Source organism: Diabrotica undecimpunctata, chromosome 10, assembly GCF_040954645.1.
Source record: "Diabrotica undecimpunctata isolate CICGRU chromosome 10, icDiaUnde3, whole genome shotgun sequence".
Lineage (NCBI taxonomy): Eukaryota > Metazoa > Arthropoda > Insecta > Coleoptera > Chrysomelidae > Diabrotica > Diabrotica undecimpunctata.
In genome coordinates, this window is record NC_092812.1 from 32,995,220 (window position 1) to 33,022,141 (window position 26,922).

A 26,922-nucleotide genomic window follows, 5' to 3' on the forward strand; every position below is an offset into this window, starting at 1 on the left:
CACTTTGTAAAGACATGGGTGCAGTAAGATGGTTATCACGTGGGAAATTTTTACAGCGCATTTTTGAATTAAGACATGAAATTGTCATTTTTCTAGAAGAAGAAAATAGACCGGAAGCCGAGATGTTTCAAGATTGTTGAATGAAAATTGGCATTGTAGAGCAGAAATTTAAAGCAAAAAAACCTAGAAATGTTTGCAAATGTGGATGAATGTATTAAAACTTACAAGGTTGAAGAACAACACGTGAAAGTTGTTTTTGTACCAATTGAAAATCATTTAGGGATACTGATAAAAAATTTTAAAAGATATTTTTTGCCGACGACAACGAGTGGGTTAGCAATCCGTTTCAAATTGCACCCGAAGGTCTGTCTACTGCCGAAGAAGATGCCTTCATAGTCTTCGCGGCAAATGCCAAAATCAACAAACAGTACAATAAATCCCTCTTTGAATTTTGGGCAGGGGTAAATGATGAGTTCTCTGCACTGAAAACCTGAGCGTTCGATATGCTATTACCGTTTTCAATATTCTGCCTTTGCGATTTTCCGCGGTGGCTGCTTTAAGGAAGTCATTAATGTAGTACTAATCCAGTGCTCTTTACAAGTATACCTATTATATCAGTGTTCATGTGTATTTTATTTTGTCAGAATTTTGTTTTGTTTTAATTTTAGTAAATTAGTTAATGTTACTCCTATTTTTTTCGGATATGCTCACGCCCCTCCCCATTAGTAATAGCCCGCCCCCTAGAGGGGCACCCCATAGATTGAGAATCACTGCTGTAAGTAGATATTTTCAAATTATTTTAACACCTTTCTGACTTTTTGTATGAAAATAGTATAAAAATATTTAACAAAATTATAATGAAAACTCAAAACTAGATCATTCACACGGTACTTAATTTATTTAGCAAAACTTAGACATAAATAGACAACTAAATACACACAAACAGCACAAAAGTTTTAATTTAAATAGAAAACTAATTGGAGTAAGTAAGTTTATCGATCGCACCTCTCAAAACAAACGGAATTTACAGCTTACGACTATTTGTACGTTGTGTAAGCTATTACCAAAACAATCTACTTAATTGTCTACCTCTACTATATGTAAATCTACAGTAATCAAGTTAGACGGCCTAGACTCACTGATACGTTTTAACAAGATTTGTTTAGACCTCAAAGTAGCCAATCTGCCACCGAAAATTCCACTTCCATTTATTATCCATTTCATTATATTAGCGGCTTCCAAGACCGTACTCAAATGTTTTCAAGGAAAAGTTCAGGAAGTTCGGTGCTAAATATGATTGGCATAATAAATAAATCAGCATGTGTGTATATTTAACCAAACCTCAAATTTTTATTCTATTTAAAAAATATGATCATATTATACAGTAAAACCTTCCAATAACGACCACCCTCTGAGAATCAAAAGCGTCGAAAAATTACTTTGAATAATTGTAAAAAATAAATGAATTATTTCAGTGTTATAAAGTGTTATGTGTATGTAAACAAAAGTGACCTCTTTTATCACACACTATATTAGAACTGACTGGCCTACATTAAAAAGGGTTTTAAAAAATTTACATTTTTTTTAATTTTTAAAAATTACAAAAGAGAAAAAGAGTTTTTAAAACCGTCTAAGGTATGTTAAATAGATGAATAAAAATATTAATATAAAACTTACAGCTACTTGTTACAAATCCAAATCAGATTCAGAAGATGAACTTTCAGAACCAAGATTTATAATAACTGGCTCGATCATTTTATCAGTAATATTGTCCAGCTTCCACATTTTTTCCTCTTCTTTAATAGTGTGATTTACTGCCTTTTCCCAGTTTTCAGGTTTTACATTATTTACGGCCTCCAAAAACAACTGTTTAACATCATGAATTTTAAAAGTGGTATTTTTTCTTGAAACTTCACTCTTTATCTGTGCCCATACCAGTTCAATCGGGTTTAATTCACAATGATATGGTGGGGATCTAAGTACTGTCATTCCACGATTTTTGGCAATTTCATCAATTTCGTATTTTTTAAATTTTTCTTTATGAAGGGCACACAACGAATAAAGTTCCTTTCTTATAGATCCGGGATGGTACGTAATATTTTTTGAACTCAGCCAATTCTGCAAGTCTTTTTTTAACCACTTGGTTGTGAGCAGTCCTTCTATAAGTCTGGAGTGATAACTTGCATTATCCATTACTATTACACAGTTCTTAGGAAGAAGATCTATCATTTGTTCGAACCATTCTTGAAAGACATCAGCGTTCATGTCTTCATGGTAGTCACCGGTACGAGTTGATTCAAAAGTTAATAAACCACCTTCAAAAAAACCGTCTGAACTGCCAATATGTACTATTATCAGCCTGCGTCCCTTTCCTGATGGTGGGTTTAAACCAGTAGATAAGTTATTTACAAAAGCGTGCCTTTGACTTGTAACAGTTTCATCCTGCCAAAATTTATTTGGTGTATGACCCTCGTTGATCCATGTTTCATCAAGATAAAATATTTTTCTTTTTTGGTTTCTCATTTCCTTTATGGTTCTTAGAAAATGTCTTCTCCATATGACAATATCGCTTCTTTCTAATAAAATAGACTTTCTGGGATTCTTTTTCCAGCGGAAGCCTATTTCTTTTAAAAGGTTTCATAACGTACTTCGACTCATTTCTGGGTAATCCTTGTCATCTCGAACTGAGACAAGAACTTTATCCAATGTTGGAAATTCTTATCTAAAGAAGAATTCATGCACTTTCCGTCGAAGTCCTTCTTTAAAATGATATTCTATTTGAAATTTTGGTTTCCCTGGAGCATTACGTGGCATTTGAAAACTACCACATTTCTCTTCTTTAATAACTCTGTAAATCGTAGATTTCCCAACACCAAGTGTACTGCTAACTAACTCAACGGTCTCATCAACACTTTCACATAAACGTTTGTCTGTAAATGATTTAAAACAATTAAATATTAATGTTTTTTCATTAACTGTTAGAGGACCAATTTTTCGGCGTTTACACGGCACTTCCAAATTTTCCATAACACTAGTATACACAATAAACTGCACCTTGCAACTGAAGTACCTACTTTTAGTGAACTGTTAAGAATTTTGAATACGCCACTTGGACCTTCCTATATACAAAATGGAAAAACCCACTATCACATTTTCTGTGGAATAAGTTTAGAAGGTAATTATCTAGTCAATTACTGTCGTAGATTCCTGGAATTAAAAAATTAAATGTTTGATTGTTGAAACCCTTACTTCGTGGAATGCACTCATTTCAGATAAAATAAAACGTTTTATTTTATCTAAAGAATTTAACTTTATTTTGCAAATAGGCAAAGAATTAAACTTTATTTTGCAAATAGATAAAATAAAACGTTTTATTTTATCTAAAGAATTAAACTTTATTTTGCAAATAGGTAGGTACTTATTAAACTTTTATTGGTTATATATAACCAATAAAATAAACATCTTATATTTCTTGCAAATTCATTAGTACCTGTTAACCTCCATCACTGCGACATTGGCAACCTTATTTAGGGATTAGTAACCCTCACAACTATTGTATTCTATTCTGCTCCAACCTTTATACCTGGTGGTCATACTCAATTTAAAATTGTTTTCCTATATACTTCTGTAAACTTGTTGACAAATATCTGTTTTTCATTGAGTCACCAGTATCAACAGTTTAGGGATTTGCATACATAATTTATTGTTTTATTACTCTCTCATACATAAAAATACACTATAAGAGAGAACATAGGAAAATTAAAGCAATTGATCTGAATTTAACATTGTTTATTACATTAATTGTAATTTCCCTTAATTGTAAGCACCAAATAGGCTTTGGCGATCAAAATCTAAAATATAGCTAATGATGATTTGTTCCATTTTTCAGTAAATGGGGGATATTATTTTACACATATTTTATGTTACTACTCACTAATTTTCTATAAGCAAATATAGAAAAATCGATTTATAGATTTTCTTACATATTGCAGAATGATAACCACCGGTGGGGAACATTCATCTACGATGTAGGGATGATTCGGCCCTTAGCCTGCTTGTTAAAAGTTGCTTATTTGATACAAAAAAAACACATTAAAATAAGTAAACAAAGGTTTTTTTATTACCATTACGTTAAACACCAAACTGTGTAGTAGGTAAGTAAACTAAAATTAATCGTCATTAATGTGGTCAAAAATTTATCTCACGTTCAAAGACGAAAAGTTAACATTGAGCTTAAACATATTCGAAGTTCTTGAGGTTCCTTTACTGATCGGGGTCGGTAACACTGTTGCTATATCCTTTTTTTCTATAACTGAAATATCATCAATATCAGGAAACAAAAAACTGTTATTTGCTTTTTTTCGTAAGAATTTAACTACAAAATCGGCATCTTGTAGGGAAATGGTTTTTCCTATGTAATAAATTTCTAGTTTCTTAGGAACCACAAATCTTACAAGCATCTATAGAAAGAGTATCCTTGTTAGAAATAAACTTCATATCCGGCAAAAAATCTTCGTCGGACGACTCATCTAACAAAAGATCGATACTGGATTCACTTGAACTAGATATATTTCTTTTGGCACTAGTTCTTACCAATCTCTTTTAACTGATTTTTCCGCTTTTACTCTTTTTTATTTTCCTCTCTTCTTTTAAAATTTGCTTGTTTTCATACTCAGGCGTGTCAGTATATATTGTTGACTTAGATTTTCGGGAATTACTTTTTTCTTAATTTCAAGAGTCTGATTTTATCTAAACACAAAGGATTTGAAGTAGAAGGTACTGGAGTCCTCAATAGTAGGGTCTAGCATTTCTGCCGGAGCTGTTGTGGTTGATTCTCTGTGAATGAGAGTATTTGTCTCCACAGAGAATCCAACCGAAGAATTACTCTTTGTTTTCTACAAGAGGTGGGGGAGTTACTTCTTAGAGAACAAAACCGTCACCATTTTCAGTGATGCAATAATTTCTGACTGATTCTCAGCTAGTGGTTTGTCGGCCACTTTGCTTGCTATAAAATCCGCCTCGTTAAATATTTGGCGGTTTAAAGGCCAAAGCCAAAGTACGTTTCACGTGACTAACGAAGTGTTTTATTACCCCCGGAAAAACTTCTGATGTCATCCATCTCCTTTTGTTTCTAGAAGCAACAGCTGAGGATGGATATTCATCTCCTAAATATTCTACTGGGTTTCTTGTTCTAGGAAATACAAAAACCGGTGGAACTGTTTCTCCTGCTACATTAACAATACCAACAAAAGTAACAAGTGACCCCCTCTCTTGAGAAGATATATGAGCAACTTGCTTTTTAGTAATATAATAATACACTAATAAAAAAGTTTTCTAAATCTCATATGAAATCAAGATATGAGACCGAAATCCGTTCAAATTTGCTATTTTCGAAGTAGTCGAGAGGTTTAAATAGCTTGGATCCTTCAAAACAAACAAAGGAGGTTGTGATAAAAGAATAAAACAGATATTAGCAATAGCACTTAACTCAACTATAAAATTATTTCATTTATGGAAAGAATTGGGTAATATCCTAACCAACTCAACTGAAACTATTAAACACATTAATTTTTTCTATTGCCCTTATCCATCTGAGACATGTATGGTAAAGGTCGCCAACCAAAGACAAATAAATACCTTTGAGATGTAAGTTTACAGAAAAATGTTACGAGTATCGTATACGGAGAATCTCACAGTTAATAAGGCAGCTAAAGGTCAAGAAGTTCCAAACAGATTTGTTACCAGTAGCAATCAGAGAATGGTACGAAGTAAATAGAAATAAGCTTAAAGAAGGAGAGGTACAAGATGATTAAAAAGAAGAACAAATCAAAACCATGGACGAAACCATCAGATGTAGATAGTTTTCAGCAATGCATTTCCGACTTTTTTAGTAGTCCTGGAACAGAAAATAATAGAAACGACTTAAATATTAAATTAGCAAATTAAAAAATTTTAAAAAGTCACTTGAAAATACAACCAAGACCAAATCGAAGATACCATTGAGAACAATAGAAGTATGAAAGTATTTAGAAAAATACTGAGAACGGGAACAAGGCAGATAATAAAGATTAAAGATAGAAATGATCATCTTACAACCAACAGAGAGGAGACCCTTAAAATAGTTGAAGACTTCTACAAATTGCTGTACACCAGCCAACACAAAGCAAATAGCAGAGATATTTATTGGAATTCACTATTTATTTCTTCAAGCATCAATTTTTGTTGTTTTTTTCTCAGCTATAATAATTATATCGTCAATATAATTCAGAATTGTTTAATTATTTTGATACGTCTTTTTTCCCAGTGTAGTTTCCTAAAAACATCCTCCAATGACTGATTGAACAATTTTGGAGATTGTTTCTCCCTGTTTAGCTTGACGTCTTAGTTTAACTGACTAACAAATGATCGGTAGTGCTAAATCCTTTTGTGAAATCAGCTTGTTTTCTTGATTGATATCCATCAAATACTACTCGTGGTTAATATTTCAGTTGATAGCTTGAACAGAACGTTGAGAAGCGGTATTTTGCGATATTCTAGCTCTTATTCGTTTTTTTTTCTCAATAATTTATTAATATTATGGAATATTATGACAATCTGATCACGATATTTTGGCATTGTTAGAGGAGATTTATAATTTTTAATATTTCTCAACGCATTTTTTATTTCAGGTTTACTGATTTCTGGATTCAGTAACTAACAGAAACCATATCAAAACCAAGTAACTGCTACGTAGTTACTGGGTTTTGTAATGATTTTTGTAGTTACTGTGTTTTGCTTTGAGAAATCTTCTTCAATTTATGCACAAAGTCCAACCCCTCTCACTCTTTCCAGGATTTTGTTGTCTAGTTTTAATTATTCTTCGATATTAATTTTTCCGATCACCATCCGTTTTGTTTTTTTTTGCGTTAGTAATAGTAGTAGTAGTAAATATTTTTGAGCATTCTAATGACATACGTGTCCAAACCAACTGAGTCCAAGCATTGAAATACTAGTATATGTGGTACTCTATCAAAGGCTTTTTCGAAATCTATCAAACATACGTAAATATTTTTTCTAAACTCAATGCTCTTCTGTAAGAGTATTCGCATTCAAAAACGAGCCTCCAGAGTACCCATACCGTTTCGGAAACCAAACTGCTCATCACAGTTATCCCCTCACAAAGTTTATATATGCGACAATTTTGAGCGTGTGACTCATTAAACTGATAAGTCGATAGTCGCTACACTGTCTGGTACTCTTTTCTTGGAAATAGTTATAAATATTGATTCTAACCAGTTGTTTGATAATTTACCGCTACTGTACATCTTGATAAAGAATGAGGTGATAATCGCAATACTCTTATTATCTAATAGTTGTGACAATTCTGCAGGTATTTCGTCAGAACCAGAAGTTTACCTTCATTTCGCTTGGTCGATGGTCTTCTGAACTTCTCAGATTAGAATCGGTGGGTCAGCAATCTCTTGGTTATATGTTACTTCTTGGTAGATCCTTTGGCCATCTTTAATTAATTATATTATGAAATTTTCCCATTCGGTACAGCGCTCTTTAATATCACTTAAAATTCTACCACCAGAGTCTTGTAATATATTTTGCCTGTAAATTCTGCTTTTGCCTGTTAATTCTTTTAGTCTTTTTATGCAAAAAAAAAGAAAAATATGATGTTATACTTAAGATAAACCACTGGTTAATAGAGAGATAGAAGCTATATCAAGACTGTTAAGAAATACAGTGGTGTATACAAACTTAAATGTGGCGACTGTCCAAAAACTTACATTGGTCAAACTGGTAGAAATTTTAATAAACGAATAGCAGAACATAAAAGCGCTTTCAATAATAGAAAAACAGATTCTGCATACGCACTTCACCTTCTAGATCATAATCATTCTTTTAATAACGAATTTCAAATTCTTCACATTCAAAATAAAGGCCTTAAGCTATCTTTGTTGGAATCTATGGGAATTAACAAATTAAAAAACACAGATATAATTCTGAATAACCAACCTGAGACAAACAGTTCTTTCCTCCGCAACCTATTTCATTACAGACTATAAAGTGTAAACGCATACCAAAAATAGATCACTTGAGAAAGGCACTCTGCCGAAACAGCTGTAGTGATAAGATTTTATAATAAATTTTGTGGAAGTTTAAAAAAAAAAAAGTTTTCAGTGTTTTATTGTTAGATACAAAGTTATATATAGCTAAAGGGATACTGTACTGCAAGAAGGGGAATTTATAAAACAAAACATTAAATACCATAAAGACACTTTAATGTAGGTAACTTCTTTTTCTTCTTCTTAGCCTTCTGTCGTCCATGTTTGGACATAGGCCTCTCCGAACTCCTTCCATCGGTCTCTATCCTGAGCAACATATTTCCAATTTCTTCCGGCTATTCTTTTAATATCATCAACCCATCTCATCTGTGGTCTTCCTCTTGGTCGTTTACTTTCGTAAGGTCTCCAATGTTGTATTGTAGTATTCCAACGTTGGTCTTTTTGTCTAGCAGTGTGGCCCGCGAAGCTCCATTTAATTTTGGCAATTTTTGTTGCTATGTCCTCGACTTTTGTTTTGGATCTTACCCTGTTGTTCCTCTTTTTATCTGACAATCGTATACCTAACATTGCTCTTTCCATTGTTCTTTCTGTTGTGGCTAGTTTATTCATGTTTGCCTTGGTTAGGGTCCAGGTTTGACATCCATATGTCATGATAGGAAGGATGCATTGGTTGAACACTTTGCTCCTCAAGTATTGGGGTATTTTGCGGTTCTTAAGTATCCAACTAAGTTTTCCAAATCCTGCCCATGCTAGTCTTGCTCTTCTAGTAATTTCCGTACTTTGGTTCTCTTTGTCAAGTCTCAGGATTTGGCCAAGGTAAATATATTCCTGGATTTGTTCTATCTCACTGCCATTTATAGTTATACGTCTGGGGTCATCTGTGTTTGTCATTATTTTTGTTTTTTTCATATTCATTTTTAGGCCGACGTATTGGGAGCTGGCTGCTAGTTCCCCCATCATAATTTGCAGTTCCTCGAATGTGCTCGCTATAATCACTACGTCGTCAGCGAATCTGAGGTGGTTTAACTTGTTGCCATTAACGTTAATACCATAGGTTGACCAAGTTATAGTTTTGAAGACGTCTTCTAGGGCTAGGTTGAAAAGTTTTGGCGATATTACGTCTCCTTGTCTCACTCCTCTCTTAATGGGGATGGGATTTGTATTTTCGTCTAGTTGTACTATCTTAGTTGCATTTTCATATATATTATGTATTAGTTGCCTATATCTCGAATCTATTCTACAATTATTAATAGCTTGTTCTATGGCCCAAATCTCGATACTATCAAATGCCTTTTCATAGTCGACGAAGGCAAGAAATACGGGTAGTTGGTATTCATTTGCCTTCTCTATCAATGTTCTCATTGTCAGCAGATGGTCTGATGTACTATATCCTTTGCGAAAGCCAGCCTGTTCAACCGGTTGGTAATTGTCCATTTTGTAGGTTAACCGGTTGTTAATAATTCTCATAAATAGTTTGTATACTTGACTGAGCAACGATATAGGTCTATAATTCTGTAGATCACATTTGTCCCCTTTTTTGTGTAAGAGTATTACTAGACTCTCGTTCCAGTCTTTAGGGATCTTGCTATTATGGAGACATCTATTAAATAGCTCTGTTAGTACAGGGATTGTTAATGTCTTGCTTGTTTTCAAGAGCTCGGCAATTATACCGTCGTGTCCTGGAGCTTTAATATTTTTTAGCTCTTTTAAAGCTCTTTCTATTTCGAATCCCTTTATATTTGGTAGTACTTCTGATCCCACGTTTTTTATTTTTCTTTTGACGTTCTCCTTTGTTGTTTCATTAGGCTGGCCTTGCGAGCTGTACAAGGATGTGTAGAAGTCTTCGACAATATTTGTTATTTTATATTTGTCCTTCTCTTTCTTATTGTTGGCGTCTTTAATTTTGATGATTTTTTGAACTCCCAGTGCGGGTCTTAGACATTTTAAGCCTCTGTTGTTTTCAATGATCCGCTCTATTAAGTTCTCGTTCCATTTTTGTATGTCGCGTTTTAGTTCTTTTCTAATTGTTTTATTAAGTTCTCTGTATTCTTGAGTATGGCGTTTGTTTTGAACTAGTAGTTGTCTTCTTTCCGTCATTAGCTGTTTAGTTTCATTGCTTATTTTGTCTTCTTTAGTCCTTGTTTTCTTTGCGATCTGTAGTCCTGCTGCGAGAAGGTTTTTATTTAGGTTTATAAATAAATAAATAAAAAAAAATAAAAAAATACATAAATAAAATGTAGGTAACACCTGTTAATATATATATCGTAAATCATATATTGAAATTGCAGCAATATATTGTCCTGCAAAATATTTGAAAAAAATATTCCTCTGTTATAAAAAAAACGCTTTGTTGTGGACGCTTATAGTTTTCCATTGCAGTTGGATTTGTTTTCCTGCTTTACCTTTATGTGAATAAACAAAAATCAAGTAGTAGTTACATAGTTCATCATTACTGCTTATAAGGTCGTTTCCTGGGCCTCAGGAGAAGAATGTGCGCTTATTATAGAACTCTATGAACGCTTTAAACTTCTTTATATTTGACATTTCAATTAACTGTATAAAATTTTGTGTTTGTATTTTACTGAAGTCAATACTACATTTGCTTTAAAACTTTCTGTTAGAGTAGAGCAATATAATAAAACATCAAAAGCCTTAATTTCATTCTTATAAGTAATTCCGCTCTATAACTACGCTCGTGCATGTACCTGCGATGAATACACAATGTTCAAGTTTTCTAAATATATATTTATGGCAGTGAAGGCACATCACGGAGATTATTTGACAAGGATATCCACCCTCGAACCCGCAGAGAGCTTGTCGTCTTCAATATGGAGAACATGTCACTTTGCGAATTATTTGTTCGCCTTTGCCATTAAATGGCGAGCTACCATTTTTAACAGGCAACGTTAAGGATAGCTTTAATGTTAATAATCGACTATTTATTATTCGTTATGATTACTTTATACAATCTGATCTTGTAAATACTGATATCAGTAAAGAGAGGGGGTAGAATTGGACAATAGGTATTTGGCTCGGAATTTTTGTATCAAAAATTAAATGATTTAATTTTATAATTTTTTAACCCTTCGGAGGTCGCGGTCATAAAGTGTACTATACAGGTCGCGGTGTATCTCAGAGATACATTCGTTTAAGTTTAATGTTTCAATAAGATTGAAAAAAAAAACTGATCGAGATCGGAAGAAACGTTTATTTTGAACATCACTAATCAAAAAATAAGCGGATTTAAATTAATTTATTGTCAAGAGAAAATAAAATAAATGCAGTATTAAGAACATAACAAAATAAAAACATGTAATAACTATTATTATTATTGTTACTAATCTAAGGCAAAAATTACCCAAACACATAATTAGATTTAGCTAAACTTTATCGGATTCATCAGCGGAAGGATTAGTAAAACGATTATAACAACAATTGCAAACAATATTGCTATGCTCAAGACATAAAAATGTGGTACAACATTTACAATAGTATTTGGACAAACGCGTCGTCTTTGTCGCATAGCAAGAATAACACCTTCTTCTTTTATTACCCGTTTTAGCAACATCTGGATCTGCCCTACTGGTTGAAATCTCCTCCTTATGTTTCTGAAGCTGAAGCTGCAATGGTCTGGAATACTGAGCAATGGAATACCTGTAGTCATATTGTTACGTAAAAATATGAGTCATAGTTTTTAACCTTTAAAACATGTTTTTATTCTAATATGTTGTAGAGATTACGAGAGGCCTCGATTTACCTGAGCGACCTTCCAGAACCAGTGCGAGGGAAATCCAGTTTGCCTTTACCGTTTCGCCATCGAAGGTTTTGGATTTTTCGAGATAACGGCACTGGTATATAATAACGGAACTTTATTTGGAAGGGACAGTTAATTCGGACGACGCGCTCGCGATAAAATGTTACGTTCGCTTTTTAATAAATTATGTATGTTTAGTGAAAATAAATAAATATCAGTCATTGTGCTTTTTAATGAATTAAGATAAGAACAAGACATTATAAATTAAAGACTTAACAATTAATAAATTCACAACAAATGGTGTCAGAGTGAGATCGAACATAAATTAGACTTATAATAATAATACAAGTGAATACGTAAAATAAATTGTGAAAATGGCTACGATTTATGAGCTCACAGTGACGAATTTAAGAAGACATCTCGAAGACAGAGAATTAGCTTCTACCGGAAAAAAGGCTGAGTTAGTCCAACGACTAAAGAACGCTTTGCTAGAAGAAGGACTAGATCCAGAAACTTATATATTTGAAGACAAGCATGATGCTGTCCTCTCGTCGATTTCGAAAGTTTCTTCTGATGTAGCCAAAGTTTCTGGTGATGTAGCCAAAGTTTCTGGTGATGTAGCCAAAGTTTCCGGCGACATCGCATCATTGGAGAACAAAGTATCCGGCGAAATCGCTTCTTTAGAAAGCAAAGTTTCTAACGAGATTTCTTCTCTGGAAAGCAAAGTTTCTGCTAACATCTCTAAAGTCACTTCAGAGATATCTGCTCTTGACGATAGAGTGTCTTCGTTAAAAAACCAAGTTGCTGCCGATATGTTGGCCTTCGAAGAAAAGATATGGAAAGAGATGGAAAGGAAGATGGAGGAAACAGGGACAGCAGAGAGAGGTAACAATCCGATTACAGTGGAGATAAAAGAAGACGAGACGAAATTTAAGTTGGAGACACGGCCGAAATTTGAAGGAAGTGGAGGTTCTATTCATGTTAAAGTCCCAACTTTCGACGGAAAATCATCATGGAACAACTACATGAAACAGTTCGAATCAGCCGCAAGAGCAAATGGATGGTCTGAAAAAGAAAAGGCTGTAAACCTGACTATCGCCCTTCGAGGAGATGCCTTAGATGTGCTTCAGACCATAGCCGTAGAGGAGACCGATGATTTCGAACAACTGAAGAAGAGGTTAAATATGCGATATGGCCACGAACATTTGGAGCATGTATATCAGTCACAGCTTAAAAATCGTAGACAGAAGAAAGATGAGGCTCTTCAAGAATATGAGGTAGATATTGCCAGATTAGTACGATATGCTTATCCAACAGCTCCCGAAGACATGATGGAAAAATTGGCCGTTCAAACGTTTATTGATGGTCTTCGTGATCATGAAATGCAGAGAACACTGCGATTAGCTCGTCACAAGACGCTGGTTGATGTCCTATCCGCCGCCCTCGAATACGAGTCAGCTACGCAGGCCTCTGGCGGGTACAGTAAAGTTAGGACTGTAAAAGAGGAAGGAGATGAAGATAAACTTGACCAGCTCGTTAATATGATGAAAAGCATGACATACAAGAAAACGAAGACCATCAGATGCTGGAATTGTGGCGAAATAGGACACGTACGAAGCTCCTGTAAGCACCCTAGGTACGACGCAAATCAAGAAACTCACCATCAGGAAAACTAGAACGGGTCAGCCTTAGGGGGGCAGCTTCGACCCAGAACTTTTCCAAAGACCCTCTCATACTAATAGCTTCTTTGAAATGTCGTGAAGATAGTGTATATGTAGATGGAGACATAAATGGTAAAAAGCATACGTTGTTGGTGGATACCGGAGCGACCAGAACCATTATACGCCCGACAGTTATAAACAGCCGAAAGAAACTGTTACCAACGAGGTTACGACTTCGGACCGCTACAGGCGAAAATGCCAACATTCATGGAGAAATCCAGGTACAATTGGGAATTGGGGCAGAAAAGTTTGTCCATACTGTTATAGTTGCTGACATCGAAGAGGATGTTATATTAGGAATGGACGTAATGAATATGCATGGATTCCAATTGGATTTTAAGAATAAGGTAATCAAAGTTGGCAACGAGGAGGTATTTCTCCATCCACATAATGACAACACTGTGCAAGCAGCCATTACAGAAGATACAGTCGTGCCTGCGAGAAGCGAAACGATCATAGTAGCGCGACTACAGGGAATTGTAGACGAAGGGAGACCTGTTATGATGGAGCCTTGGAACCACGACGATGAGGTTGGCCGTGGAATCATAATTGGAAAGGAATTGGTGACTTCGGCTAAAGAAATTCCTGTGAGACTTATCAATGTCAACGACTACCCAGTGACCATAAAGAAAGAGACAAAAGTAGGAACTTGTGTACCTGTGACATCCATAATTCGTCAGGCGACAACATCTGATAATTCCAACGACAAATTCGACCAAATGGTTGCAGTTGCAGGACAGTCTCTAAATCAGATGGAGAAAAGGAAATTAAGGGAATTTCTTCGGCAGTATCGTGATATTTTCGTACCGAAAGGAGGAAAGACGGGAAGAACTACCGTTGTTAAGCATAAAATTGATACTGGTAATGCTAAGCCAATTCGTCAAACAGCTCGACGATTACCACAGGCGAAGAGAGAGGAAGCTGAAACGATTGTTCAGGAAATGAAGAAAGACGGGGTGATAGAACCTTCTACGAGTCCATGGGTCTCTCCGGTGGTCCTGGTTAAGAAGAAAGACGGAACGACGAGGTTCTGTGTGGATTACCGTTTGCTGAACAACGTTACCAAGAAAGATAGTTATCCTCTGCCTCGGATCGATGACACGTTGGACACATTGGCTGGAAGTAAATTGTTTTCTACTTTAGATTTGAAGTCTGGATACTGGCAGGTAGAAATGGACCCAGTCGATAAAGAAAAGACAGCCTTCACCACAGGATCTGGATTGTGGCAATTCAACGTTATGCCATTTGGACTTTGTAATGCTCCTGCGACATTTGAGAGGCTTATGGAAAATGTGTTGAGAGGGTTATCTTGGAAAACATGCCTGGTTTATTTAGATGACATAATCGTCTTGGGGGAGACATTCGAAGATCATTTGAGGAATTTAGAAAACGTTTTTAATCGACTTAAAGCTGCCCAATTGATGCTAAACCCCAAGAAGTGCCAGCTATTTCAAGGTAAAGTCAATTATCTGGGTCATATAGTCAGTAAAGAAGGAGTGGCCGTGGATCAGGGAAAAATCGATTCCATTAAGGAATGGCCAAAACCAACTGACAAACATCAAGTGAGAAGTTTTCTTGGACTATGTACTTACTACCGGAGGTTTATTAAGAAGTTTGCAGATATCGCTAAGCCATTAACGCGACTTACAGAGGAAGCAAGAGAATACCGCTGGGATATAGACTGCCAAAATGCCTTTGAAACGTTGAAAAAGCATTTAATAACAGCACCAATTTTGGGGTATCCACTGCCAGAAGGAGAGTTCATCTTAGATACGGATGCAAGTAATGTGGGAATTGGAGGAGTGCTGTCTCAGATTCAAGGAGGACAGGAACGAGTCCTCGGATATTTTAGTAAAGTTCTTTCAAAACCTGAGCGGAATTATTGCGTCACGAGAAGAGAACTTCTAGCAGTAGTTAAATCAGTAGAGCACTTCTATCAATACCTCTATGGAAGGAAGTTTTTAATCCGAACCGACCATGCCGCCCTTAAGTGGTTGATGCAGTTTAAGAATCCAGAGGGTCAGATAGCCAGGTGGATCGAACGACTCCAAGAATACGATTTTAAGATTGAGCACCGAGCCGGAGTTAGCCACAGAAATGCTGATTCTCTTTCCAGAAGGCCATGCCCCGCAGAGTGTTCCCACTGCAACAAAACGGAATCCAAGGAAGCAGCAGTGCTAAGAACGACGATTGTCAACGACGACTGGACGCCTACTAAGATAAGGGAAGAACAAGAGAGAGATCCAGTTATACAGAAAATCCGAAAATGGAAAGAGGAAAACCGTCGACCACCTTGGCAGGAAATATCAAACCTATGCTCAGTAGTTAAGACGTATTGGGCCCAGTGGGACTCATTTATCATCGAAGATGGCTTGCTCAAACGAGTCCTGGAAAATGATGACGGTTCAGAGAAAAGAAGACAGTTGGTGATCCCAAAGAGCAGAATAGCCGAAGTACTTCGTCAGTTACACGACAGTCCATCGGGAGGGCATTTTGGTGTAAGGAAAACCCTTCAGCGAATTCGGGAACGGTTTTATTGGATGAACAGTTCCGACGACGTAAAAGACTGGTGTAAGAAATGTACTATTTGTGCTACGAGTAACGGGCCTCACCGGAAAAGGAGAGCTCCTATGAGACAATATAATGTTGGAAGCCCGTTTGAAAGAATAGCTTTGGACATTGCAGGGCCATTTCCAGAAAGTGAAAATGGGGGCAAGTACATGTTGGTAGTAATGGATTACTTCACTAAGTGGGTCGAGATTTATGCACTTCCAGACCAGAAGGCCGCCACCGTTGCAGATAAGTTGATCCAAGAATATATCAGCCGATTTGGAGTGCCTTTGGAGATCCATAGTGACCAAGGCAGGAACTTTGAAAGTGATCTATTCCAAGGAATATGTGATAGACTAGGCATGAAGAAAACAAGAACTACCGCGTATCATCCGCAATCGGATGGTATGGTAGAACGAATGAATAGGACAGTTGGCAAGTATTTGACAAAGATGGTGTCGGATCATCAGCGAGACTGGGACCAATACCTTCCGTTCTTCACAATGGCCTACAGATCTGCTGTTAACGAATCAACGGGCCAGACACCAGCCAGAGTCCTATTCGGACGCGAAATGCGACTACCTTGTGATCTAGAATTTGGGTGTCGACCTGGAGAAGATGTAGCAGGTGAAGATTATGTGATCGAATTACGAAGAAGAATGGACGATGTACATGAGTTGGTCCGTTCCCACCTTCAGATCGCTAGCGACCGAATGAAGAAACGGTACGATACACAAGCCGAAAAGGGTTGCTTTAAGAAGAACGACAAAGTATGGCTGTATAATCCCAAGAAGCGAAAAGGTTGTTCTCCCAAATTGCAGCAGTTTTGGGAAGGTCCATACCTCATCATGGAGAAGATCAACGATGTCATCTACCGAATAAGCAAGATTCCGAGGGGGAAGCCGATGATAGTACACCATAACCGGCTGGCGTCTTTCGAAGGTGACCACGACGTAGATGAAGAAGTGGAAGTAAACCAAGTCCAAGATGTGTCTGACCTCACGTTTGAGGAATTCGTGGGTGCCTATGGAGGTACCGGTAAAGCGAGACATGGTGTTACCACTGAAGAAAAGCAAGATCTACTCGCGCTCCCCGATGACTACTCGCTGGCCCTTACCATCCCGGCCAGTATCAAAGACGCACCAGGGTTGGCATCCGTCTTTCGAAGGAAGTTTGGTCGAGTTGCAGAACTTCAATGCCAAGTGCCAGCTCCCGGTAAAACCTTGAAACTCCAAGATGCATCACGTTACCTTTTCTACCTGGTAACAAAAGACACTGCCCGTGACCAACCTACCTACCGAGATGTATGGGAAGCCTTACTTCAATTGAGAGGGCACGTACTAGAGTCCGACGTGCAAAAGTTAGCCATGCCAAAGTTGGAGTGCCGCCAATTAGATTGGAGAGTTATCCGAAATATGGTGGAGGAGATCTTTAAAGACACCGAAGTCCAGGTGTTAGTCTGTTGCAATCCGCATAGTTACTGGTGCGGAGAGAAAACCGTCCCTTGTCATTTTTATACAACTGGAAGTTGTAAAAGAGGGTCCAGTTGCCGATACCAGCATACCGTTCCAGTTCTAGTCCCAACAAGGTTCCAGGAGGAACCATCTTTTGAGAGGGGGGCAATGTTACGTAAAAATATGAGTCATAGTTTTTAACCTTTAAAACATGTTTTTATTCTAATATGTTGTAGAGATTACGAGAGGCCTCGATTTACCTGAGCGACCTTCCAGAACCAGTGCGAGGGAAATCCAGTTTGCCTTTACCGTTTCGCCATCGAAGGTTTTGGATTTTTCGAGATAACGGCACTGGTATATAATAACGGAACTTTATTTGGAAGGGACAGTTAATTCGGACGACGCGCTCGCGATAAAATGTTACGTTCGCTTTTTAATAAATTATGTATGTTTAGTGAAAATAAATAAATATCAGTCATTGTGCTTTTTAATGAATTAAGATAAGAACAAGACATTATAAATTAAAGACTTAACAATTAATAAATTCACAACAATATCCTATCGCTGTTTTATTTGCTCTGACGATAACTGACTTGAAAGGTTTCGAATGAAGAGTCTACGTCGTATTTTTGAATTCTGATTTAGCATGTGAATGGACTGTGCGTTGATCCCAGCAACGTTCAAGACGACGTAAAATATCACCATAGGCCACCTTTTGCTGTTTCTGGCTACATTGTACGAACCATTTGATCTACAGTGTCAACCCCTGATTTCTTCTGATTGTAATAATTGATTATCTTTGGCTTGTGCGTATCTGAATTTACTACGTCATCAAAATTACGTTTTTTCCCTCCTTCGGCACATGCGATACCAGTGTACAATCTTCACTAAAAGTAAAAAAGTTAGATTATATTGGTCTGTTTACCGTACTTACTAATTCAGGTGGTAGCTAACGTTTGTTTCTTCTGACTGTCCCTACATATGATAGTCTGTTCTTTTGCAAATCACTGACGAGACTTAGATCGGTCAACCAATTATCAGCAGTGAAATTTAGTCCTGAATTGTAGATAGGTTTTTAGATTCTACTAATCTCTTGACTGCATCTACTGGTTTATTGCTGATACGAAATGGACCTTCGGGCTGCAGTCCTGCATAAATTTCCATATTGCCTGTGTAAAATAGCTTAGAATCAACCATGGAAAAAATTTTAATCACATATTTGTTAGGTTTTGATGATATATATTGCCTAAATCCGCATCTGCCACGAAAGCTTGCCAACATCTCGTCTATAGTTAACATATAATATAACTATATATATAACATGTCTCTGGCGGAAGTTCCGACATGGGAGCGGAGCTCAGGATCAGTATTGATTTTTCTAAATTCTCTGATAAGGGCATGTTCCCGGCGGGTGGGTGGTCGAGCTATATGACTCAAAGCTGGTAACCAGTAAGTGGGCGTGGCCTTGATTGTGCCCGATATAGTTCACATGGCTTGGTTGAGTTGGACATCAACACGGTGAGTATGTGGACTGTTTATCCATACTGGTGCACAGTATTCCGCTACGGGGTATACCAGTCCTAATGCTGTCGATCTAAGTGTGGGTGCTGAGGAGCCCCATGTAGTGCCGCAGAGCTTTTGCAGGATGTTGTTATGAGTTCGGAGTTTTGCAGTAGTCTTAGTAAGATGCTCTTTAAAGTTTAGCGTTCTGTCAAGTGTAACACCTAAGTATTTTGGGTGTTTATTATAGTTAAGGAGTCTATCCTCAAAATGGATTTGAGGTTGATAGTTGGCCATCTTGTTGTTCAAATTGAAGCAGGATACTTCTGTCTTAGTTGGATTGGGTTGCAATCTAAATTTGCGGAAATAATTCCCTAGGGCATTTAAATCGTTTGTCATAATGCGTTCAGTGACCTCGAATTTTTTATGACGTGCGGCAAGCGTCCAGTCGTCTGCGTATCCAAACTTTTTTGATGTGGTTTCTGGCATGTCTGCTATGTAGAGGCTGAAAAGCATGGGAGCCAGCACAGATCCTTGTGGAAGTCCATTATTCAGTTTTCTTTGGGTACTAGTCTTGTCTCCCAATATAACTTTAAAACATCTGTTGGATAGCATAGCGTTAATAACCTCAGTGGTCTTTCTGCATGGGATTATTCGCATTAATTTATATATTGCTCCTTGTCGCCACACAGTTTCGTAAGCAGCAGATAGATCGATGAAGACAGCGGTTGTTTTTAATTGCTTTTGAAAGTTTGATTCCACATAATTGGTCAGGGCGAGTACCTGGTCTGCGCAGCTGCAGTTTGGCCGAAATCCTGCCTGTTCCACTGGTAAGTGTTGGAATATGGTTTTGCTGATTCTATTATACAACAGTCTTTCGAACAATTTGTACACCATACGTAAGAGTGCGATGAGGCGGTAGTTTTTCGGTGAATTATTACTTTTCCCTGGTTTTAAAAGGTCGACGATTTTTGCATTTTTGAGTTGGTGGGGGACGTTTCCCGTTTGAAGGATGTCAGAAAAGAATTCTGCGAGCCATTGCCTAGTGAATCTGCCGCTATGTTTGAGGAACTCAGCGTGAATGGCGTCGAAACCCGGCGCTTCTCCTGTTTTCATTTCATTTAGGGCTTGCGATATTTCTTCATGCTTAAATGGGTTGGAATATTCTGTTGAGTGTGCTAGACTAGATTTTATAGTTTTGAGGTCTTTTTTAACTTTAATTGTATGTAAACGATTTTGAGGTGCCCTAGAGGTTGACACTATGTGCGTAGCTATTTGGTCTGGAGTTACTAGGTTGGTTTGGCGAACGGGTGGGTTGCTACTTCCGAGTTACCGCAGTAGGGACCAAGCTTGTCGACTTGACTTCTGAAAGTCTAGGTTTTCTACTGTTTCATTTACAATATCCGTCAGCTATCCATTTTCTGCAAACTTTGACCCAATATCCTTCCTTTTTACAGTAATTGCAAAACGATTGGATATAGTGGGATTGCTTGGTAAGTGGTAAGTGGGTCTAGTGGTAAGCCACTAGAGCTTCTGAATTGCTATTATCTTCGATATAGTTGAGAAACTAGTTCATCAAGAGTTCTGTGTTCTTCAGTTAATAGCATCCAACTAGACTTAAAACTTCATACTAACTAGTTATAATTTGTGTGTAATTCAAGTCCATTATTTAGCTCATTGAAAATTCGTTTTAACTTTGCAATGTGTGTTGATACATCATCTCCAATATTCCACGATAAAGAAAAAAATCTGAGTCTCGCATTTACTTTTCCACATTGGCAATTCCGATTCTCCATTTAATTGTTTAATATTACGTACAAAATCCATTTTCTCGATTTTTTTTTCGGCCTTGGAATTTGGAAGTATTTTCTTAATAAGAACTTTTTTCTATTTTTTGTGGATTTTATCTACAAAACTGTTGTGTCTGGGCCCATAACCTTTTGTGAATTATATAAGTATTTATTGAAGATAAAATAAGCAAATGTTTATTCCTAATAGTGTTGTTTTTATTAACATTATTTCATTTGCAAACTGTCATATATCACACTAACTTGACAGTGGCATTAGAATAATATAAATACAATGTGAAAAACCCTACTAATACTAAATTTCAACAATCTTGACTTCATGCGAAATCATTTTTTCTTACTAAAATAACCAATAAGTAAAAACTGTAAGATTTCCGTGCCGTTCCTGACATTAATTGTGCTAATATTAGTGGCAACTAGCTACTGAAGCTAAATTTTATCTGTTACATAACAGCGTACACAGGATTTAGCAGTCTCATTATTATGTCGCCCTTGTTTCAGCGGTTGTGGAAGAACCCGAGTTCACCGATGTTATCCAGAACATCACCGTAGCTGCAGGCAGGAACATCAGATTTGCTTGCGCAGTAAAGAATTTACAAATGTACAAGGTAAGTCAACATGACTCCTTAGTTGATTTTCACTACGGTCCCCTTCTATGTTTCAAGAGATAAACTATGGCATGGCACTTGTTTAAGACCCTTTTCATGTTTAATAAAATACATGTATATACAGGGTGGTTCGTTAGTTTTGTGTCTTCTATTGAATATTTTGGCTTATTACTATTAGAAATTAACTAAAATTATTCTCGTATATTTCAAACTAAATAAATATTTATTTATTTATTGATTAAATACGTTTTTTTTTTAAACTTAAAAGGTATTAGTGATACCAAAAATCTTTAAGATTAAAAAAATATAGGTTTTACTAATATATATATATATATATATATATATATATATATATATATATATATATATATATATATATATATATATTATTGTGATATTTAAAGTCTTGGTGCGCCAAGCAATAATTAGCTAATTAAATTTTTTGATTAATTAAAATTATTTAAATGATATGATTATGACTCTATCACAATTTTTAATTCTTTTATCTCAGGGTTAAATTCGTGCTTCAATATCTATGCTATTACATGTGAAAGGTAAGGTCCAGAGAATACCGGAATAATAAAAAACACATATGATCTAACACTATATATTGAAATAAAAATAATGAAATAATTCACACTCAAAAGTTTTCAATAAACAAATCTCATATAAGGATTCTCAAAATTTTGTTCTCCGTACGTGAACAATCAAAATTTATGGTACAAACAATATTAATTGAAATCTCAAAATTCCGAACTATTCTAACTCTCCTAATCAAAATATTTATATCCTTTCTAAATTAAGTGTAAAAATTGTGTTATCAATAAAAGAAAAAACTGCAGAAAACAAAATATCTCTCTCTGATGATGAGTGGTCCAAATCCTTGTTCCTTGTAGACTATATTATCTCCTCTCAACCGCTCCCTATGTAATCAGCAATCTTACACAGATTGTTGCAAGTATATCGTCCTTAATGATCTCCTTCAAAAGCACAAATCATTCAAATTATGATAGCCTTTCTCCTCTCGATAAACTGAATCTCTCGTTGGCCCGAGTGAAAAATGACTCTTGGAATATCTTCTCTTTACGATAAACTGAATCTCTCGTTGGCCTGAACAGTGACTCTTGGAATATAAGTAGAGAAATATGACTTACAATATTTTGCTGCTTCAGCTTCTGTCAGATACACTAACTCCACAAAAACTCACTAACATTCAACACTACTGCTTGCTACATTTCAGGAACCGCCAGAAAACAATCACTGTTCCTCTTACAGATTTGGAAAACCAACTGCCCATATCTTTTTTCTCTCCTCAATCTCGCTAAACTTTTTCCTACATACTTATCCCACCTTTTTCAATCTCCGCCAATCAAAACTCGTCACAATTCCCCCATTTTTTCATTTCGATAACAAACAAAATTTTACCTATAATTATAAAATTTCCTAAAACTTATTTACAAATAATATTTTCTATAATTCTTAAAAACTAACAAAAACCTCTTTCTAAAATCTCTTCTATTTGTCTCTAATCACTGCATTAATGTATTTTGGAAAACCCCGTTCAATTGTCTTTTTGTTTTCACTTAAAATTATGCGGGTCACTCAAGTATAACAAAGAAATGATTTATGTATAGCTTACATTTTGTTTAGTACAGGAAATCCAAGAATTTAATAACTTTCCTTCTTCGAAATGTTTGTTGTTTATTATCCTACTTATCTGAAATATTTTAATGTTTTTGAACTTTGAAATATTTTAATCAACCCAATATTTTTCTCGATTTTACATATCATAACAATATATATATATATATATATATATATATATATATATATATATATATATATATAGATTATAGGTTCTGAAGATTTTGGTTTTTTTTTTCTGTAAGACAAAAATTGGTTAAGATATTTCAGCTACAACCCTTTTAAAAATAAGGGTCCAACAAAAAAATTAAGTTAAATTATTTTATTGCCCTTTAAAAACCTACAAAATGATTTTTTTAAGTACTTGATAGCTTAAAAGTTAACCGAGTAAAAAACCAATCACATGTTTTGGGAAATATCAGAACGCGTAAACTGGAGCATTTTAAGATACACATAATCCGAGTATCGCCGTATTTCACGTTCATTTACAAATGTAAATGTAAAATGATATTTTCCTAGAAATCTATTATAAATAAATTATTAATATTTTCCCTGTCTTAAGTTTTTCTAATTCGAATATCTTCAGACGTTATCTTGCCTACCTTGACTGCGCTGGTACATCCTGAGTATAGGGCTTTTATAGCTGTCCGTTGTCGTTTTACAGGTTTCTATCAGAGGAACTCGGGTCTTTTATAGAGGTTTTACTACTCTATCCCTTCTTCTTCCTCAATTCTTCGTGATAATCTTGCTATCCCAGTGAGAAAAGAAATGCCACACACCAGAATACTCACGCCACAACTAAACACTATGGAAGCAACTACAATTAAAGTACAAATGAGGCAAGACGACGACATAATAGACGACGACCTGAACGCGTTCCTGAAAATAGAAGAGCCGTCCATAATAATAGGAGACCTAAATGCGAGATCCCCAAACTGGAACGATAGAGCTACGAATAGAAATGGAATATTACTGAACAACTATCCAGCAAACAATGCAGACACATTGATAATAGGGCCCATCGAACCGACACATTTCTTAGGAAATGTTCAACCCACCCATCTAGACATAGTAGTTGTTAAAAACCTAGGACTACAGACCGAGATCAGAACATTAAACGAAGGATCACAAGACCACAACCCCATACTACTAGAAATAGGAACATTGGAAGAAAACAACACAACAACAAGAAAAAGAAAGAAAACAAAGTGGACAAATTACAAAAGACTTGGAAGACTTGAGTATTGGAACCAACAACATCCCAGTGGTGAACAATCCACAAGAAATAGAAGTAAGAGTCCTAGAGTTCAAAAAAATTGTACAAGAAGCAATCATAAAAATCGCACCACTGAAGAAGAAATAGACATAGACATGGAAAGGTTTAGAGACATATCAGACAAATCAAAGACATGATAAGAGAAAAGAACATAGCCAAAGAGAGAGCTAGAAGGACCAGAAATCAGGAGGAGAAAAACATGTCAAATCGGCTAAACAGAGACGTGAAAACAGCACTAGCAGAACATAGAAGCCGACAATGGGATAACCACGTTCAATAAATGGAGGGAAAAGGTCCAAACATGCAAAATATATGGAAACTACAAAAAATACTAAGAAATGATAGAAAACCCATACCTCCACTACACGGTGAAAATGTAATTGTCTACACCATAAATGAAAAAGCCGAGGTGATGAGGAGGACTCTCGAGGGAGTGTACATTAAATATCACCAAAACGAAGATGTAGACTTCATCGAAGAAGTCAAGGAAATGCCCGAAGAACCAGACGAGATAACGAACCAGCAAGATCGTAGAAAGAATAATACTAAGAAGACTACAAGCTGAAACATACGAAATATGACTAATCCCAGAAGCTCAGTTCGGATTTAAAGCAGAACACTTTCTACTTAGACTGACAGAATACGTAATAGCTGGATTTAACGAAAAAGAGTACATATGAGCAGCGTTCCTGGATGTAAGCAAAGCGTTCGACAGAGTCTGGCATAAAGGTCTAATATACAAAATGAGAGGCTACGGATACAGTGAGGCCATGACCAGACTGATCTCTTCGTACTTGAGCAACCGAAGCTTCAGGGTACGAATAGGACAAGTACTATCCGAGCATAGAGCTCCGGAGGCTGGAGTGTCACAGAGAGCAGTCCTGTCACCCCTTCTGTACACAATATACACCGCAGATGTTCCAAGAACACCAGGAACACTACGCAGCCTTTATGCAGACGACACAGCGATTGCGGCCAAACACAGAAACTTAGAAGTAGCGGTCAACAATCTACATACAGTATTGGATAACATTGAAGAATGGTGTATCCAATGGAAAATAGCAATCAATCCAGAAAAGACACAAGCAATCATATTCAAAAAGAAAAGAGACACCCCAGAGGAACAGCTGTTAGTGCACGATAATCCCATCACGCAACACGTGGACACAACCATCCAAAAAACAGCAACAGCCAGAGTAGTAATAAGAGGACTCACAGGTAGAAAAAGCAAACTGCGCATAAAGACGAAAATAATACTGATAAACAGCATCATACTTCCAATAATCACATATGCATGTTATGGCGAGCACGCCACTGTGTGTGTGTGTGTGTTTTATCTCAATATTCAGACTACTTAGAAGATGATAAACATCCACGCTGAGTATCTCTAGGTGTTTACGATATTATCAAGAACTATGAGAGGTTTTTAGGATAGTTTGTAATTCTTAAGTTAGTATAGTCTTATACCCTAAACTGTTAACATCTAAATAAATTTGTGCATTTCATTCAGAGTTACGTTATTTAATTCTCCAACGAACACATATCATTTTATAGAGAATAAAAGTAGCGCAGTCAGTAGAATTTCCAATTAGAAAAAGTAAAGCCTTTTTTTAATCGATTTTTATCGTTAAATGGAAAATTGGAGAATTAGTGACTTAGTATTTGAGTTCCGAGTGTAAGGCCACGAGGAAGGAAAACTGAATGAACCCGTAAGCAACTTCGAAGAATTCCAAGTGTAAGGCCACTTGTTGTGTAAAGCCACAAAGTAATTCGGAAGTTCTGGGGAGGCGCAACTAGCAACTTCGTGAAATCTTCTCAACCAGCTTTAGTGAAAAGCCACTCGACCCTGGAAACGGTGAAGCATTTCCACAGAAGAAGCAACATCTCGGCTACCATTCCGACTACATACAATTTAGAATTTCGACCAGTTCCAGTGTAAACCCAGTTGATCCAGAAGGTACAACGTTCTTCACCCGTTCTCTACCCGTTCCAGTGTAAATCCACTTGATCTGAGACGCTGCAACGTTTTCGACTAGTTCCGGTGTAAAGCCACGTTCTCACGGAAATACTTGAGGTTAGTCGAATTATATTAATTTTTTATTTGTTTTCATTTTTTTATATTTACTCTGTTTCGCAATTTTCAAACTTTTAAGCTATCATATCTAGTATTTGCATTTTTTTTAATTGTTTAATTTATTTTTGATAATACAATGGCAACGAACGACGTAACAGCAACTACGCCAATAATTTCCGCTACCACTTCTAATAATTATATTAATTGTGACAAAGCTATCAAGCTTATAACTGTTTTTGATGGGTCCTCTTCAAAATTACATTATTTTATAGATTCTGTTGATTTCATTTTTGCAAAATTTGACCCAGAGGAATTGCAAATTTTTCCTTTTATTGTAAAAAGCAGGTTAGAGGGAAAAGCTCTTGATTTCATTGGCTCGAAAGAATTTTCGACATGGCAAGAGATAAAAAATGCTCTCCTTTCTCAGTTTGGTGAAAATTTGGATTTGCAGTGTCTAAATTTTGAGTTATGTCATTTTAAGC

The 26,922-nt window shown here is 36.2% G+C and overlaps 1 protein-coding gene across 1 annotated transcript in view; it reads left to right on the top strand.

The window, feature by feature from the left end:
* The window catches only part of LOC140452384 (lachesin-like), a 294,235-nt gene that overhangs the window by 136,678 nt on the left and 130,635 nt on the right, over window positions 1-26,922 (top strand). The window contains exon 2 of the mRNA XM_072546600.1: window positions 21,340-21,446. Coding sequence (XP_072402701.1) covers window positions 21,340-21,446 — 107 coding nt within the window. The remainder of the gene's footprint in view (window positions 1-21,339; window positions 21,447-26,922) is intronic.